Source organism: Trifolium pratense, linkage group LG5, assembly GCF_020283565.1.
Source record: "Trifolium pratense cultivar HEN17-A07 linkage group LG5, ARS_RC_1.1, whole genome shotgun sequence".
Classification (NCBI taxonomy): Eukaryota; Viridiplantae; Streptophyta; class Magnoliopsida; order Fabales; family Fabaceae; genus Trifolium; species Trifolium pratense.
The window spans coordinates 39400824-39413804 of NC_060063.1; the positions used below are offsets into that span (position 1 = coordinate 39400824).

Consider the following 12981-nt stretch of genomic DNA (forward strand, 5'->3'; position numbering starts at 1 on the left):
TTTGAAATATCTACATAAATATTTACGAAATAATATTAACTATTGTGCTTACTTTGGTTGGTCTGACAGTATTGATTTGGGACCTGAAAGTGTGTTCCTCCTTGAGATCTCATGTTTGATGTTCGATTCTCTTTTGTGCCAATTTGGGTGAACTAATTTTGCTTCTAAAAAAAAAACTATTGTGTTTTTTTTTATTAAAGAAGGGCCGAAATTAAACTATGACCTTTTCATGACTATGAACCTAATTTAGTTCCTTCAGATTCGATTATTGGTTAAGCTACAAGGTGTTTGGAACAAGTTTCATGGGAATAAGAACAGTGTTAAATTTAAACTTTTTTTTCAATTTAACTTAGGAATGATTTGTTTAGTCTTAATTTTCTATATTTGTCTTCACTGTTTAATGAATCCCCTGACGATGAATCTGATGAGGACGAAGTGAGTAAAATACTTTCCACTAATTGGCCAAAAATAGTGAACACTTCCTAGTTATTAGTGGCTGTTTCATTGTTAGGTGGAAATGGAAAGCTTAGAATGCCTTCGTCTAATTTATGCAGGAGTCTCTTTCTGCTGGTTCTGCTGCTAGTCCGAATCGATATGTGGATCCTGATATTGAAGAGATTTGGCAACTTTGGAAGAGTGCACATGGTGAACAAATAGTGCTGGAAGAAGTGCAACAAGCATTTGAAGTGATTATATTGAGTAAATTAAGTACGAAGGTGGAAAAGTTGATCCAGCAGCAGCAGCAGCAGATGCTGCCTCCCTTTCCACCTCCTTACGACCAGCTGCAGATACCGCATATGCAAGAGTCTTCTTCTGCTGTTTCTGTTTCTGCCGCCAGTGCGGGTCAATCTCAGCAGACTGATATTGAAGAGATGTGGCGACTTTGGAAGAGTAAATATGATCACATAGTGCAGGAAAAAGTGCAACAAGCGGTTCGGGCGTTTATAGAGAGTATATTACGTAAGGTGGCGGATGAGGTACCACACCAACCAATGTTGATGTCACCAGCGGCAGATGCTGCCTCCCTGTCCACCTCATTATTATCATCCGCAGATGTTGCCTCCATTTCCACCTCATTACTACCAACAGAAGTACTTGCAGCCTCCTCAGTATCCACCCCAGTACCTGCAAGCTCACTACTACCACCAGTACTCGCGGCCTCCTCAGTACCAGTATCATCTACCTCCTTACCTTCATCAGTATCTGCAACAACAGTACTACCGGCCAGAGATGACTGAGTATCTCCTTGGAGGACAAGTTGTGAAAAGCCAGAATCTGTCTCAGTGGTATAGTGTGTCAACTTTTTGTCTTCAGTAATTTTCTGGGATTTATTTAATCTTATGTTTACTTCTTTGTTATGTATCATGGCGGATTGAAAAATGTTTGTTAGATCTAATAACATTTGCCATATCTTTATTTCCATCAAGTTATAGTGTTAATTCTGTGCAAGTATGGCAAAATACATAAAGAGAATGTTGCCAGATTATCTCAAAGAAAGATCCAATGTTACAATGCTTAGGATAAGCTCAATTATTCAGAAGCACCAAATTAGTATATGCCCGAGCCCGATATCTTTTTGTAGTAGTTAGAACTAATGAACTATAACCAATGCTACATTACTTCTGGATCAATTTAAGGTGGTAGATCGCATTTTAATTCCATTTATAGTGTTCACCTTCGGGATGCATAGCCAGATTTCTTGTATGTCTGGATCTGTGTTCAAAGGAGTCAAATGTATGTTTGGCAATCATTGCCAAACGTGATTTATGCTATAATAAAGTTGTTTGGGCTATCTGTTGGGGAAACCAGACTAAATAGTCTCTTTAAAATGTGGAATTAACTCTCCCAACCACCTGTGCAATTAAATGGGCAACCAGAAAATTCCAAAAGCAAAGCAAAATAATAACAACGTTAAAATAAATATCAGACACCGAAATTTTACGTGTAAAATCCTCTCAATGTAAGAGAATAAAAAATCACGGGCAAAACCAGATAAATCTTCCACTATAAATCAATAATGGGTACACAATAGTCTTCTAGTAAATACTAAGAATACCAATAATCATCACCTAAAGGTAGAATCAAACAACAACTCAACTTCCACACAAGTGGGTAAACTAACACAACCTAGAGAGAGATTTAAACAACTAGTAAAAACTAGCTAGATGATAGAAACCACTTACTAAAGTTGTAGCAGAAACAAAGTAACTTTGCTACACACTCTTTATCACCTGGAACCAAGAAAATCTCTTCTCTGCTCCCGAAGCTCTCTGTCTCGTTACGGCTACTGTTGTGTTGTTATATAACACTCACGCTACAGTGTTATATACCACACACACATATATATATATATATATATATATATATATATATATATATATATATATATATATATATATATATATATATATATATATATATATACATATATATGTGTGTGTTTCTTAAATTAGGGATTAAGAAATCCTTTTTCCTTCTCACGTGACAATGTCACATGGCACACCATGGGCCAAACCCATTAGCTTCTAACACCTCCCCTTTTATTCTTTCTTTTCTTTTTATTTATTTTTCTTATAATTGGTGTGGGCCCCACTTGGGGAGTGAACCCACCCAACAAATCTCCCCCTCACGACGCAAGTGGGGAGTGATCGTTCTACCTTGGTAGCCTTCTTTCGTGCTCTTTTGCCCTTAGGCAATTTCACCAACTTGAATGTATTTTTCTCATGCAAGGAACTTCTCTCTTCTTGCATGGCTTCAAACCACTTCTCTTTATCAACATCTGTTATAATCTCTTGGTAGTAATCTGTCTCTCCACTATCAGTGACTGTTACATAATCTTTTGGAGGATATCTCTGAGAAACATGACGCTCTCTACTTGACCTTCTCAACTCAGGTTCAACCGATGGCTCAGGAGGCTCCTCTTCAACTGGCTCATCATGATCATGTGTGTGATCATCAGTTACATTCTCATCATCTACCTGTACATCTCCCCCATCAACAAGAGTTCCACTAGGAGGTTTGGGCACAACATCAATGTAACTTCTAGCATCAGATTTCTGTTTCTCAGCTTTCTCAAAGTCTTCAATGGTCTGGTCTTCGAGGAATTTCACATCTCGGCTTCTAACAATTTTCTTATTAACAGGGTCCCACAATCTATAGCCAAACTGTTCATTTCCATAACCCATGAACAAACACTGCTTTGATTTCTTATCAAGCTTGGATCTTTCATCTCTTGGAATGTGAACAAAAGCTCTGCAGCCAAACACTCTCAAATAACCATAAGAGACATTTTTCCCTGTCCAAAATCTATTTGGAACATCACCATCAAGTGGAATAGAAGGAGAAAGGTTGATCAAATCCACTGCAGTCTTCATTGCTTCACCCCAAAAGGCTTTCGACAACTTTGAATGAGAGAGCATACACCTAACCCTTTCATTAATGGTACGATTCATTCTCTCTGCAATTCCGTTGTGTTGAGGAGTCTTTGGAACTGTCTTCTCAAGCTTGATACCATGCTCTTTGCAATACTCTTCAAATGGACCTCTGTATTCACCACCATTGTCTGCTCGAATACACTTCAGTTTCCTTCCTGTTTCTCTTTCAACACTTGCATGTAATTGCTTAAAAGTACCTAGTACCTGGTCTTTAGATTTCAAAACAAAAGCCCACACTTTTCTAGAGTGGTCATCAATAAAAGTAACAAAATATAAAGCACCACCAAGAGATTTACTATCCATCATGCAAATATCAGTGTGAATTAAATCTAAAATATTCTGCCTCCTATGAGGACCAGAACTACGAAAGGAAACTCTAGGTTGTTTACCAGAAAAACAATGAGTGCAAGTTTTTAAAGGTGTACCTTTTACCGGAAGAAAATTTTTCTTCGCAAGAATGCTGAGTCCTTTCTGACTCAGATGACCAAGGCGTGTATGCCACAAATCAGTCGATACATCTTCAACTGCGTTCACCTCCTCCTTGCACAACTTTACAGGCATCCTGTAAAGACTCGTGGGACTTTGCTCCTTTGCTACCACTAAGGAACCTTTGGTGATCTTACATATTCCATCACCACCAAAGTAAGTGTGATAGCCCTTAATATCTAAGGCTTTGACTGAAATCACGTTTAGACGGATATCTGGAACATGTCTAACATTCTTCAACTGAAGCTTGCAACCAATACTAGTTTCAACCCAAACATCTCTCATACCAACAATTTTACAAACTCCCTCATTTCCCATTTTTACCGTACCAAAGTCACCAATGGTATAAGATGAGAAGAAATCGCTCCTAGGAATAACATGGTATGAGGCACCCGAATCAATAATCCAAGTTGAATCATGGCTGGCAAGATTTATGGAATCATCGTAATCACAAATAATGTAGACATCGGTAGCACTATCATGTGCAACTGCAGAAGTGTCTTTATCACTTTCATTCTCACTATCATCGTATCTTTCCCTTAGTTGATCTCTCTTGAGCAATCTGCAATATTTCTTTATATGTCCCTCCCTGTTACAATAAAAACATGTAAATTCTTTTCTGGCTTTTGACTTGCTGCGCCTCTCAGATTTATCATGCTTATGGAAATTTTTACTTTGGCTTCTCCCCCGTGACTCTGTAACAAGAGCTTCTGACTGAGTAGGAGAACCAATCAAACCACGCTCTTTTCTTCGAGCCTCTTCATTAAGCATGCTCTCTTTAACTATAGACATTACCAGCTTCCCACTTGGAGCTGAGTTTGTCAGTGTCACAACAAGAACATCCCAGTTGTCAGGCAAAGAACTGAGCAATAATAAAGCCTGCAACTCATCATCCAGCTTAATATCAGTAGCTGTCAACTGATTCACCGTGTTCTGAAACACACTCATATGCTCTGCCATTGACTCACCATCTTTATACTTCATGTTAACCAGCTTTCGAATCAAACATGCCTTATTCTGCACATTCTTCCGTTCATACAATTCTTTCAATTTATTCCACATTGTATGAGCATTCGTTTCAGCTTCAACATGAGGATACACACTTAAATCAAGCCACTGCCTGATAATAGCCACTGCTTTTCTATTCATCTTCTTCCAATCAGTATCTGAAGTATCCTTCGATCTAACACTTTCACCCTCAATGGGATCATACAAATCTTTTGTATATAGCAAATCTTCTATGAGAGTCTTCCAAAGTGTGTAATTGGAAGAGTTCAGCTTAATCATATTCAGCTCTGAATTTTTCTCCATTTTAAAATTGCACAAAACAAATCAACCAAAGCTCTAGATACCACTTTGTTGGGGAAACCAGACTAAATAGTCTCTTTAAAATGCGGAATTAACTCTCCCAACCACCTGTGCAATTAAATGGGCAACCAGAAAATTCCAAAAGCAGAGCAAAATAATAACAACGTTAAAATAAATATCAGACACCGAAATTTTACGTGGAAAATCCTCTCAATGTGAGAGAATAAAAAACCACGGGCAAAGCCAGATAAATCTTCCACTATAAATCAATAATGGGTACACAATAGTCTTCTAGTAAATACTAGGAATACCAATAATCATCACCTAAAGGTGGAATCAAACAACAACTCAACTTCCACACAAGTGGGTAAACTAACACAACCTAGAGAGAGATTTAAACAACTAGTAAAAACTAGCTAGATGATAGAAACCACTTACTAGCAGAAACAAAGTAACTTTGCTACACACTCTTTATCACCTGGAACCAAGAAAATCTCTTCTCTGCTCCCGAAGCTCTCTGTCTCGTTACGGCTACTGTTGTGTTGTTATATAACACTCACGCTACAGTGTTATATACCACACACATATATATATGTGTTTCTTAAATTAGGGATTAAGAAATCATTTTTCCTTCTCACGTGACAATGTCACATGGCACACCATGGGCCAAGCCCATTAGCTTCTAACACTGCACCTCCCCTTTTATTCTTTCTTTTCTTTTTATTTATTTTTCTTATAATTGGTGTGGGCCCCACTTGGGGAGTGAACCCACCCAACACTATCCAAATTGATTTTGGCTGAAGCCGAAAATCTAAGCTTTCACCGCAAATGAATTGATTTTGAGTCTGAACAGAAATATAACTTTTTACCGTTACCTTGAAGTGTCCTTATAATCCATTTATATATCTTTTCACTATATACCTTGAATTGTCCTAAAACAGGAACATCTGTGGACTACTGTTGTGCTATGAGGGGGTAATACCGACATTTCCTTAGTATCTTATTTTGATCGATATACATGATATGATTGCTTGTGCCTAAGTTCTGATATGTGGAGAGGGGAAGAATAAGCCAAATGAATCAAACAGTTCTCAAAAGAATTTGGTGGTGTGCTTGTCTTGTCGAGATATGGCTAAGGCAGCTTGGTATCTTTCCCCCAATTCTAAAGTAGACAAATGAAGATTTTACATGATTTGTCAATCATATTTGTGCAAGTATGAAAACTAGAATGAAGTTCTCTAGAATGACAATTATCGGAAAGCACATGGTGTTGTTTGTTCTTTGGCTTAACTCATGACTTTGACATTATCACATGAATTGCCCGACATAACTACAGTGCTACATACAATAATGTGGGATGTCATAGGACGAAAATCAATCTTGAAGATTTAAGAGTGCTCATGTCAGATGACACAAGTCTTTTTTAACTTAGCCAAAATTATGTGTTTGATGCCTGGTTTGGATATTCAGTAGCGTCAAACCTCTTAGAAAACGTTTGTAATCCATTTGAGTCCCACAATTCTCGATGATATGTAATGACTTGAAGTTATCATCGACAAACAAACATTTTGCAAAAACGTGATAATTAGATTTCAAAGTCCCTATCAAACACAGGTTTAGGTTTGCTCCATTTACTATCATTCCATTTGTTGTCCATTTAGAAGAGAGATGTACACAAGTGAAAATTAAAAGGTCAACTTTTAATGAGTTTCACTAATCTTCACTTATGCGTCTCTGTCCTAAATGAAAAACAAAAGGATGAGTGGTTAATGGAGCAAACCCAAATTCATAAAACGCTACACAAACGGTCAAATTCATCATTGTAGACCGTGCAAAGCTACCTCACAGACTCTCCGACTACTTTCCCTTATCTACTTCCACAAATGGTGGTTGGTTTGGTACATTATTTTCAATTGGTGTTAATTTGGTATTATTTTTTTGAAAAGGTGGCAATTTGGAAAAATCAATCTCGAAGCAATTGATGCATACATAAAAACAAGTGAAAAATGAATACCAAAAAAAAAAACAAGTGAGAAATCTGGTATAAGTTATAGAAACTGACACAAATAAACAATGTACATACAAGTTTTATTAAAATGAGTTTCCTATGAATTGATTGTTATTTTTACTAAAATGTTTTTGTCAATATGTAATAAGTTTGAACTAAGACAAAAATCAAACTATAATATCAAGCCAGGTGCTGCACTTCAAATCAAGGACAAGACAAATATTTATAATTTTTTATTTTATTTGACTAAAAACAACATTCATTCAAATTGATAGAATACATCGAACAACACAATTCAAAATCGCTAAAAACTGAAAAGGATGAATCTGCGAACAAACTTACAACATCCACGTTAATAGCATATATACGGCCAAATGCCTAGTGTGACAAAGTCTACAAATATGACGAACTTGAAGTGCTCGGAATACTCATGTCTTCGAGTCTGCAACGTTGATGACGCCAAATTCATTGATTGTTGAATATGCACCGAGTCGAATCTAATCTGTCAATCTGAACCGAACAAACATCGCACCAAGACGGGACAACAAACTAATGCCGCAACAAGACGACGACCAACACAACGTCGCACTAAGACGACGAAATCAGAAAAAGAAAAACTAAATATTTGTGAAAATCACTTATTTAAATGAAAAGGAAAAACAATATTTGACCTAAAGTCACCCATCTTTGGTGGATGAACAAAAGAAACTAAGTTTTGAGGGGGGGGGAAGCGGTATTAAGAAAATGTCACATTTTTGCCTCAAAATAAAATCTCACAGTTTGTTAATCCTTAATTAACAATAATTCTCTCACCTCCCATCTCCTCCATCTGAACCAAACACGTTTTATTTTAGAAACACATAATATGAATCCCATAAGTAGACTTGATAACAAAAGTTTAATGACAGAAGAATTTAAATTTAAACACAAAATAGAAATTTAAGTATGCTAGAATTTTTCAAGCACAGATGAACTTGAGACATAAGTATCTGCAACAAAAGAACTACATAAATGTTTACAATCTTAGCTAAGATTTATCATTGCTAAAATTTTGGTGTCCATATAAATGCATTGTGTGTATCATCGGATGAGATCCTTAATTGTGTTATGTTTTCTCAAATCGTAGTTCAACCGACAGAAATGCTGAACCTCAGCTTCATATGTAAGAAGCTCACTCACATGAAATAATCAGTGTACAAAATTCAAGCACACATATACTTTAGTAAATTATTTTAGGACAACACAAGGCACAATAAACTGAGTTACAAAAGTTGCAAATGTACTGTGAAAAAGATTGCATGAAGCAGTGTTTTGAGTTTCTATCACAGCAAGCTTGCAAAATCTAAAGGGTTAACCAATTCAATCAACATTGTTAAATTCAACTAGCAAGTACATAAGCTTAAGTGGTTCATTGCAAATACATAACAAGAAAGGAAGCCATCAAATGTGTTAGCTAATACAAAAGCACTTAAAGTCTGATTAAAAATTAGAGATCAATCTACTTCTTTCATAAATGGCAGAGGTGTATATGCCGCATATTTAAGCCAATTCAACAAGCTTTGTTCATTTCCAAGTCCTTTTAAGGCTACAAACATTTCCCTCGCGGGATTAAACAGCATGAGCTGACAACATCGGGAATGCCAATCAAGATCGCTTCCAATTACCTCTATGTGTTGAAGCTCGGCAACCACTTCAGCAATAGATGTCCCGGGTACTATCAATGCCTTTCTAACCGCTTCACGCAACTGACATGCGGATGCAATTCTACACAATGCATCAGCTATCCTTTCTGCATCAGAAATTTTCATATTTTTCTTCTTTTCAATTCTTTCACAAGATTCAGATCTCTTCCTCTTCACGCTACTCATTTCACTATCATTTCCATAGGAAGAGCTAAAACTTATATCTCGAAAAACAGCACCAACCCCAGCACAAATACCTTCCAATTCTTCAGTATCCCCGTATCCTTCCTCGAGATCTATACCACCACTCTCAACGGATAGGCGATACTCATCGTTACTGTCATCTATGCCATTTGGTAGCATCCCAAAAGAAGGAGCCAATGCAACCTGTCTAATAGCCACCATACCCTTGAACAAAGTAGTTAATTCATTGTAACACCGAAGTCCCTTACGCCTAAACTTTCCATATTGCGGATTTTCCTGCATATTTATAACTAATCAACATGATATATCACATGAAAGAAATAACAAAACATATAACTTAACATTTAAAAGTCCATACCAGTTGTTTTTTCTCCCACCGCTCTGCGCTATCTCCTCCGACAAGTGTCTCGTTGGCAAACAACTTATACCATTCTTGCCAATCTCTCTTAAGATTATACCACTTGTTTTTCAATTGATTCTTTCCATAATCTTTCCCAGTTAATTTCTCATTAATGTTAGATAAAACAGATTTCCAACCTTTCTCAGTAAGGTTTGTTCCATTGTGTTCTCCCTTTTTGACTTCATCAAGGCATAGTCTGATATACAATTCAACTGTCTTTATATCCCATACAGCCTTTGGTCTTACACCTGCATTATCTACAATGTCTTTCCTCTTCAATTTCATCATGGTACTCATTCTCATTGTCCTTAACAAACCAAAATAACCATGTCCTTAGGTAAACATAGATAACATATTCATCTAGCAAAAGGCACAACCTTGTACAAGAAAGAAAAAGAACTTGCTTACTAAATGACGAGAATATAGACATACGAGAAAGGTTTATTTTCAATATAAGGTCTGTTTTTGTTCGACACTTTTTGTTTTCATTTTTACTTCAACTAATAAACATACGATAATATAGATCGATCCAATATATTCTCACCATTTTCTTTTACAATCTTTGAAAACAAATCTAGCATTTTCAAAAAAATTGAAAATGTGATAACATTGTTTCTGAAAATGCATTCTTCCAAGTTTGTCTTCCATGTTCTCTCTATTACAATTGTTACTGCATGAATTTTTCATTAAGGTTTAGCAGCGCAGTTTGTTGTCCGTCTATCTTTCGTTCATATATAATTATCTTGAATATATATGTTAGTTTTTTTTCTCCTTCGTCAGGACTTGAATCCTGGACCTTCCTTAACCATTAGCTCAACTAGCTTAACCAGTTGAGCTACCCATCCCACCCTATCTAAAGTTAGTAATTAGTTCTTAGATTAGTATTTTCTCTTTCAACAAGTTTTAAACTCCAAACCTCCAACTCCTTTAACCTTTAGCTCAAACCAGTTGACCAATCAACAAACCCTTTTGAGGGAAACTCGATTTTAATCCATGCAATTTTTTTATAATAATAATTTCTATCCTTGAATAATACTCTTGTATCTTACTCTAATCAGTACATCAATAAGTTAAAAAACACTATTTACCCTAAACAATATTAAAATTAAACGCAAAAAAAAAAAAAAAAAAAAAAAAACAGCAATATTAAACACATGAAAACTAAAGTGTTGTTGATGTTGCAAAATGAAGAGACAGGGAAGAAGAGGTTTACCTGATGTTACTACAACTTCCCGGATGCTGGAGAAGAATGGATCTGGAAAGTGAAAAAGAGCATATGAGAGGCTAGGGTTGAGTTTGAGAATGAATGAATGAATGGTGATTGAAAATGGAAATAAGTACTATATAAGCTGATTGCGCTAAACGCACGATTGCTTTTGGTGAGAAGCATGTTTGTTTGTTTATTTGCCTCCAACGTGATTTGGAGGGAACGCCAAACCAAACAATGTTCCCTCAAAGTCAAAATCGATTTTGAACAAAGTAATATGCAAATTTAATTTAAAATTTGAATTTATTTAAAAATAAATTACACTCCAAATATGATACTTTTTTCTTTTTTTTTCACCACCAGTATAATCTGGTTCGGGGTCAGTTCTGACATCAAGTGGTTCCAACCCCCTCCTGATCGCAGTTGCGGGGATCGAACTGTGATCCTCTCTACCAAATTCAGCGCCAATTAATCACCACTGAACCAACTAACGATTGGTAAATATGATACTCTTTTATAGGAAGTAAAGGGTTTATTTCATTTCATTGAAATAATAATATCAAAAATACATGTTAAAATATGATAAAATTATGAAAACTAGTCAAAGATGTTGTCAAGTGAGTCGGCTAATCAGGTGGGACCTCACAGAATGTGCATGAAAGAAATATTTTTTTTATAGTAAATAAAGGGTTTATTTCATTTCATTTGAAATAATATCGAAAGTACATGTTGAAATATTATAAATTTATGGAAACTAGTTAGAGATATAGTCATCCTAGCAAATCTATAGACGATTTCATTTGTTTGTCTCATAATAAACTTAATATGAGAGTTCACAAAACTTGTACTAGAATAATTCTACAATCTTTTAATATATCACCTAAGTTACATTGCGTAGATTTTGCTACTATAGAGACTATCCGCTACTCTTTCAAAATCAATCAGCTCACCACCCATTTCAGTGCGCACAATAGCCCCATAGATTCTTCTCCAATCTCCACATCAAGGATAGACTCTATCCATTCAGTTCTTCTTGTCACACATCTTCCATGACCGCTGTAACGACTCAATTTTCAAATTATTAGTTTTTGTATGTTAAAATGTTTTATTGACGTGACATTTTAATTAAGTTAATAACTTTAGTTATTAAGCGAGTAGTGAGTGTTAACGCGAATTGGGCCAAACAATTGGGCTTGAGGCCCAATGGGCCTTGTGTGTGTGTGAGGGGCGCCCATTAGGGGCAAGGAATAGAGAGAGAATTCATTTTCTCATGTTCTTGTGAAGTTCTAGAGAGAAGGGAGAGCACAAGAAGCTAGGGCAAGGGAAAAGTGAAGGGATTCAAGATCAATCTTCGTGTTTTCTTCGAATCCAGGTATGAGAGTAGGTTTCATAATCGTGGGTGACTCGCGGAAGAGGAGAATGTCGATTTCTCCTCACCCGAACTTCCTCCACCCCATTTTCGTTTTAGTTTTGAATGGATTTTTTTTAATGGAAATCGATTCTAAGGTTCATAACATGCTTATTATGCTTTTAACATGATGTATGGACGTGTTTAATGGTTAAAAACGAATTTTATGAAAGATTAAACTCAAGAACTTTGTGTTCTTGAGAGTTTTGAGAAAAAGTGTTCAATCTTTACTTTTTCGATGTTTATGATGTGGATCTATGATATGTGAAGTAGCAATAAATGTCACAAGAAAGGGGGGGTTTGAATTGTGACCCTTTTTAAAATCTTTTAAGTTAGTTTAAAATAACTCAAGACAATATTTCTTTTAATTGGTTAGTTCACAATTAACAATATAAAAAGAAATATAGTTAGCAACAATAAAATATAACTGAACAATATAAATATTAAGTTAGTTGCTGAATAAATAAATGTTTAAGGTCCAGAGCACTCTGGTATTACTCAGTTAGTTAGTTTAGTATGTTTTAAGGATTTTAGAGTCCAAGAGAAAAACACACAGAAGTTATCCTGGTTCACCCAACTTGGGCTAGTCCAGTCCTCACAGTCCTTGTGAGATTATCCACTAAAAATGCTCAGATCAGAACCTTCTGCTTCACATCAAAAACTTGATCACAACTGGATCAATACAATCTGCTTTTCTTCACTCGAAAAGACTTTTACACAAATGCTTTTCTTCACTCGAAAAGACTTTCACTCAAAATGCTTTTCTTCACTCGAAAAGACTTTCTCACAAACACTCAATCTAACATGAAAGAAAGACTTGAGAGGGTTACAATATTTGTGGGGA

General features: G+C 35.9%; 1 protein-coding gene across 2 annotated transcripts; it reads right to left on the reverse strand.

Annotated features, from left to right (window-relative positions):
* Nucleotides 1-8530: 8530 nt before the first annotated feature.
* Nucleotides 8531-10890, reverse strand: LOC123884975 (L10-interacting MYB domain-containing protein-like). 2 transcript variants are annotated; one of them, XM_045934215.1, is made up of 3 exons: nt 10736-10890; nt 9481-9829; nt 8531-9398 (listed from the first exon to the last, which is right to left on the reverse strand). In XM_045934215.1, exons 2-3 carry the CDS (start codon nt 9823-9825, stop codon nt 8730-8732), a joined length of 1014 nt encoding a protein of 337 aa, XP_045790171.1. In that variant the 5' UTR covers nt 9826-9829; nt 10736-10890; the 3' UTR covers nt 8531-8729. The 2 variants fall into 2 exon arrangements, with proteins under 2 accessions (XP_045790171.1, XP_045790172.1); XM_045934216.1 differs by having other exon boundaries at nt 9481-9899.
* Nucleotides 10891-12981: the final 2091 nt, after the last annotated feature.

Excerpts from the sequence above, each read along its gene's own strand:
- LOC123884975 (XM_045934215.1), bottom strand. The coding sequence starts at position 9,825 with ATGAGAATGAGTACCATGATGAAATTGAAGAGGAAAGACATTGTAGAT. Across the intron at positions 9,399-9,480 it reads GGTGGGAGAAAAAACAACTG|GAAAATCCGCAATATGGAAA; the intron begins GTATGGACTTTT and ends ATAAATATGCAG.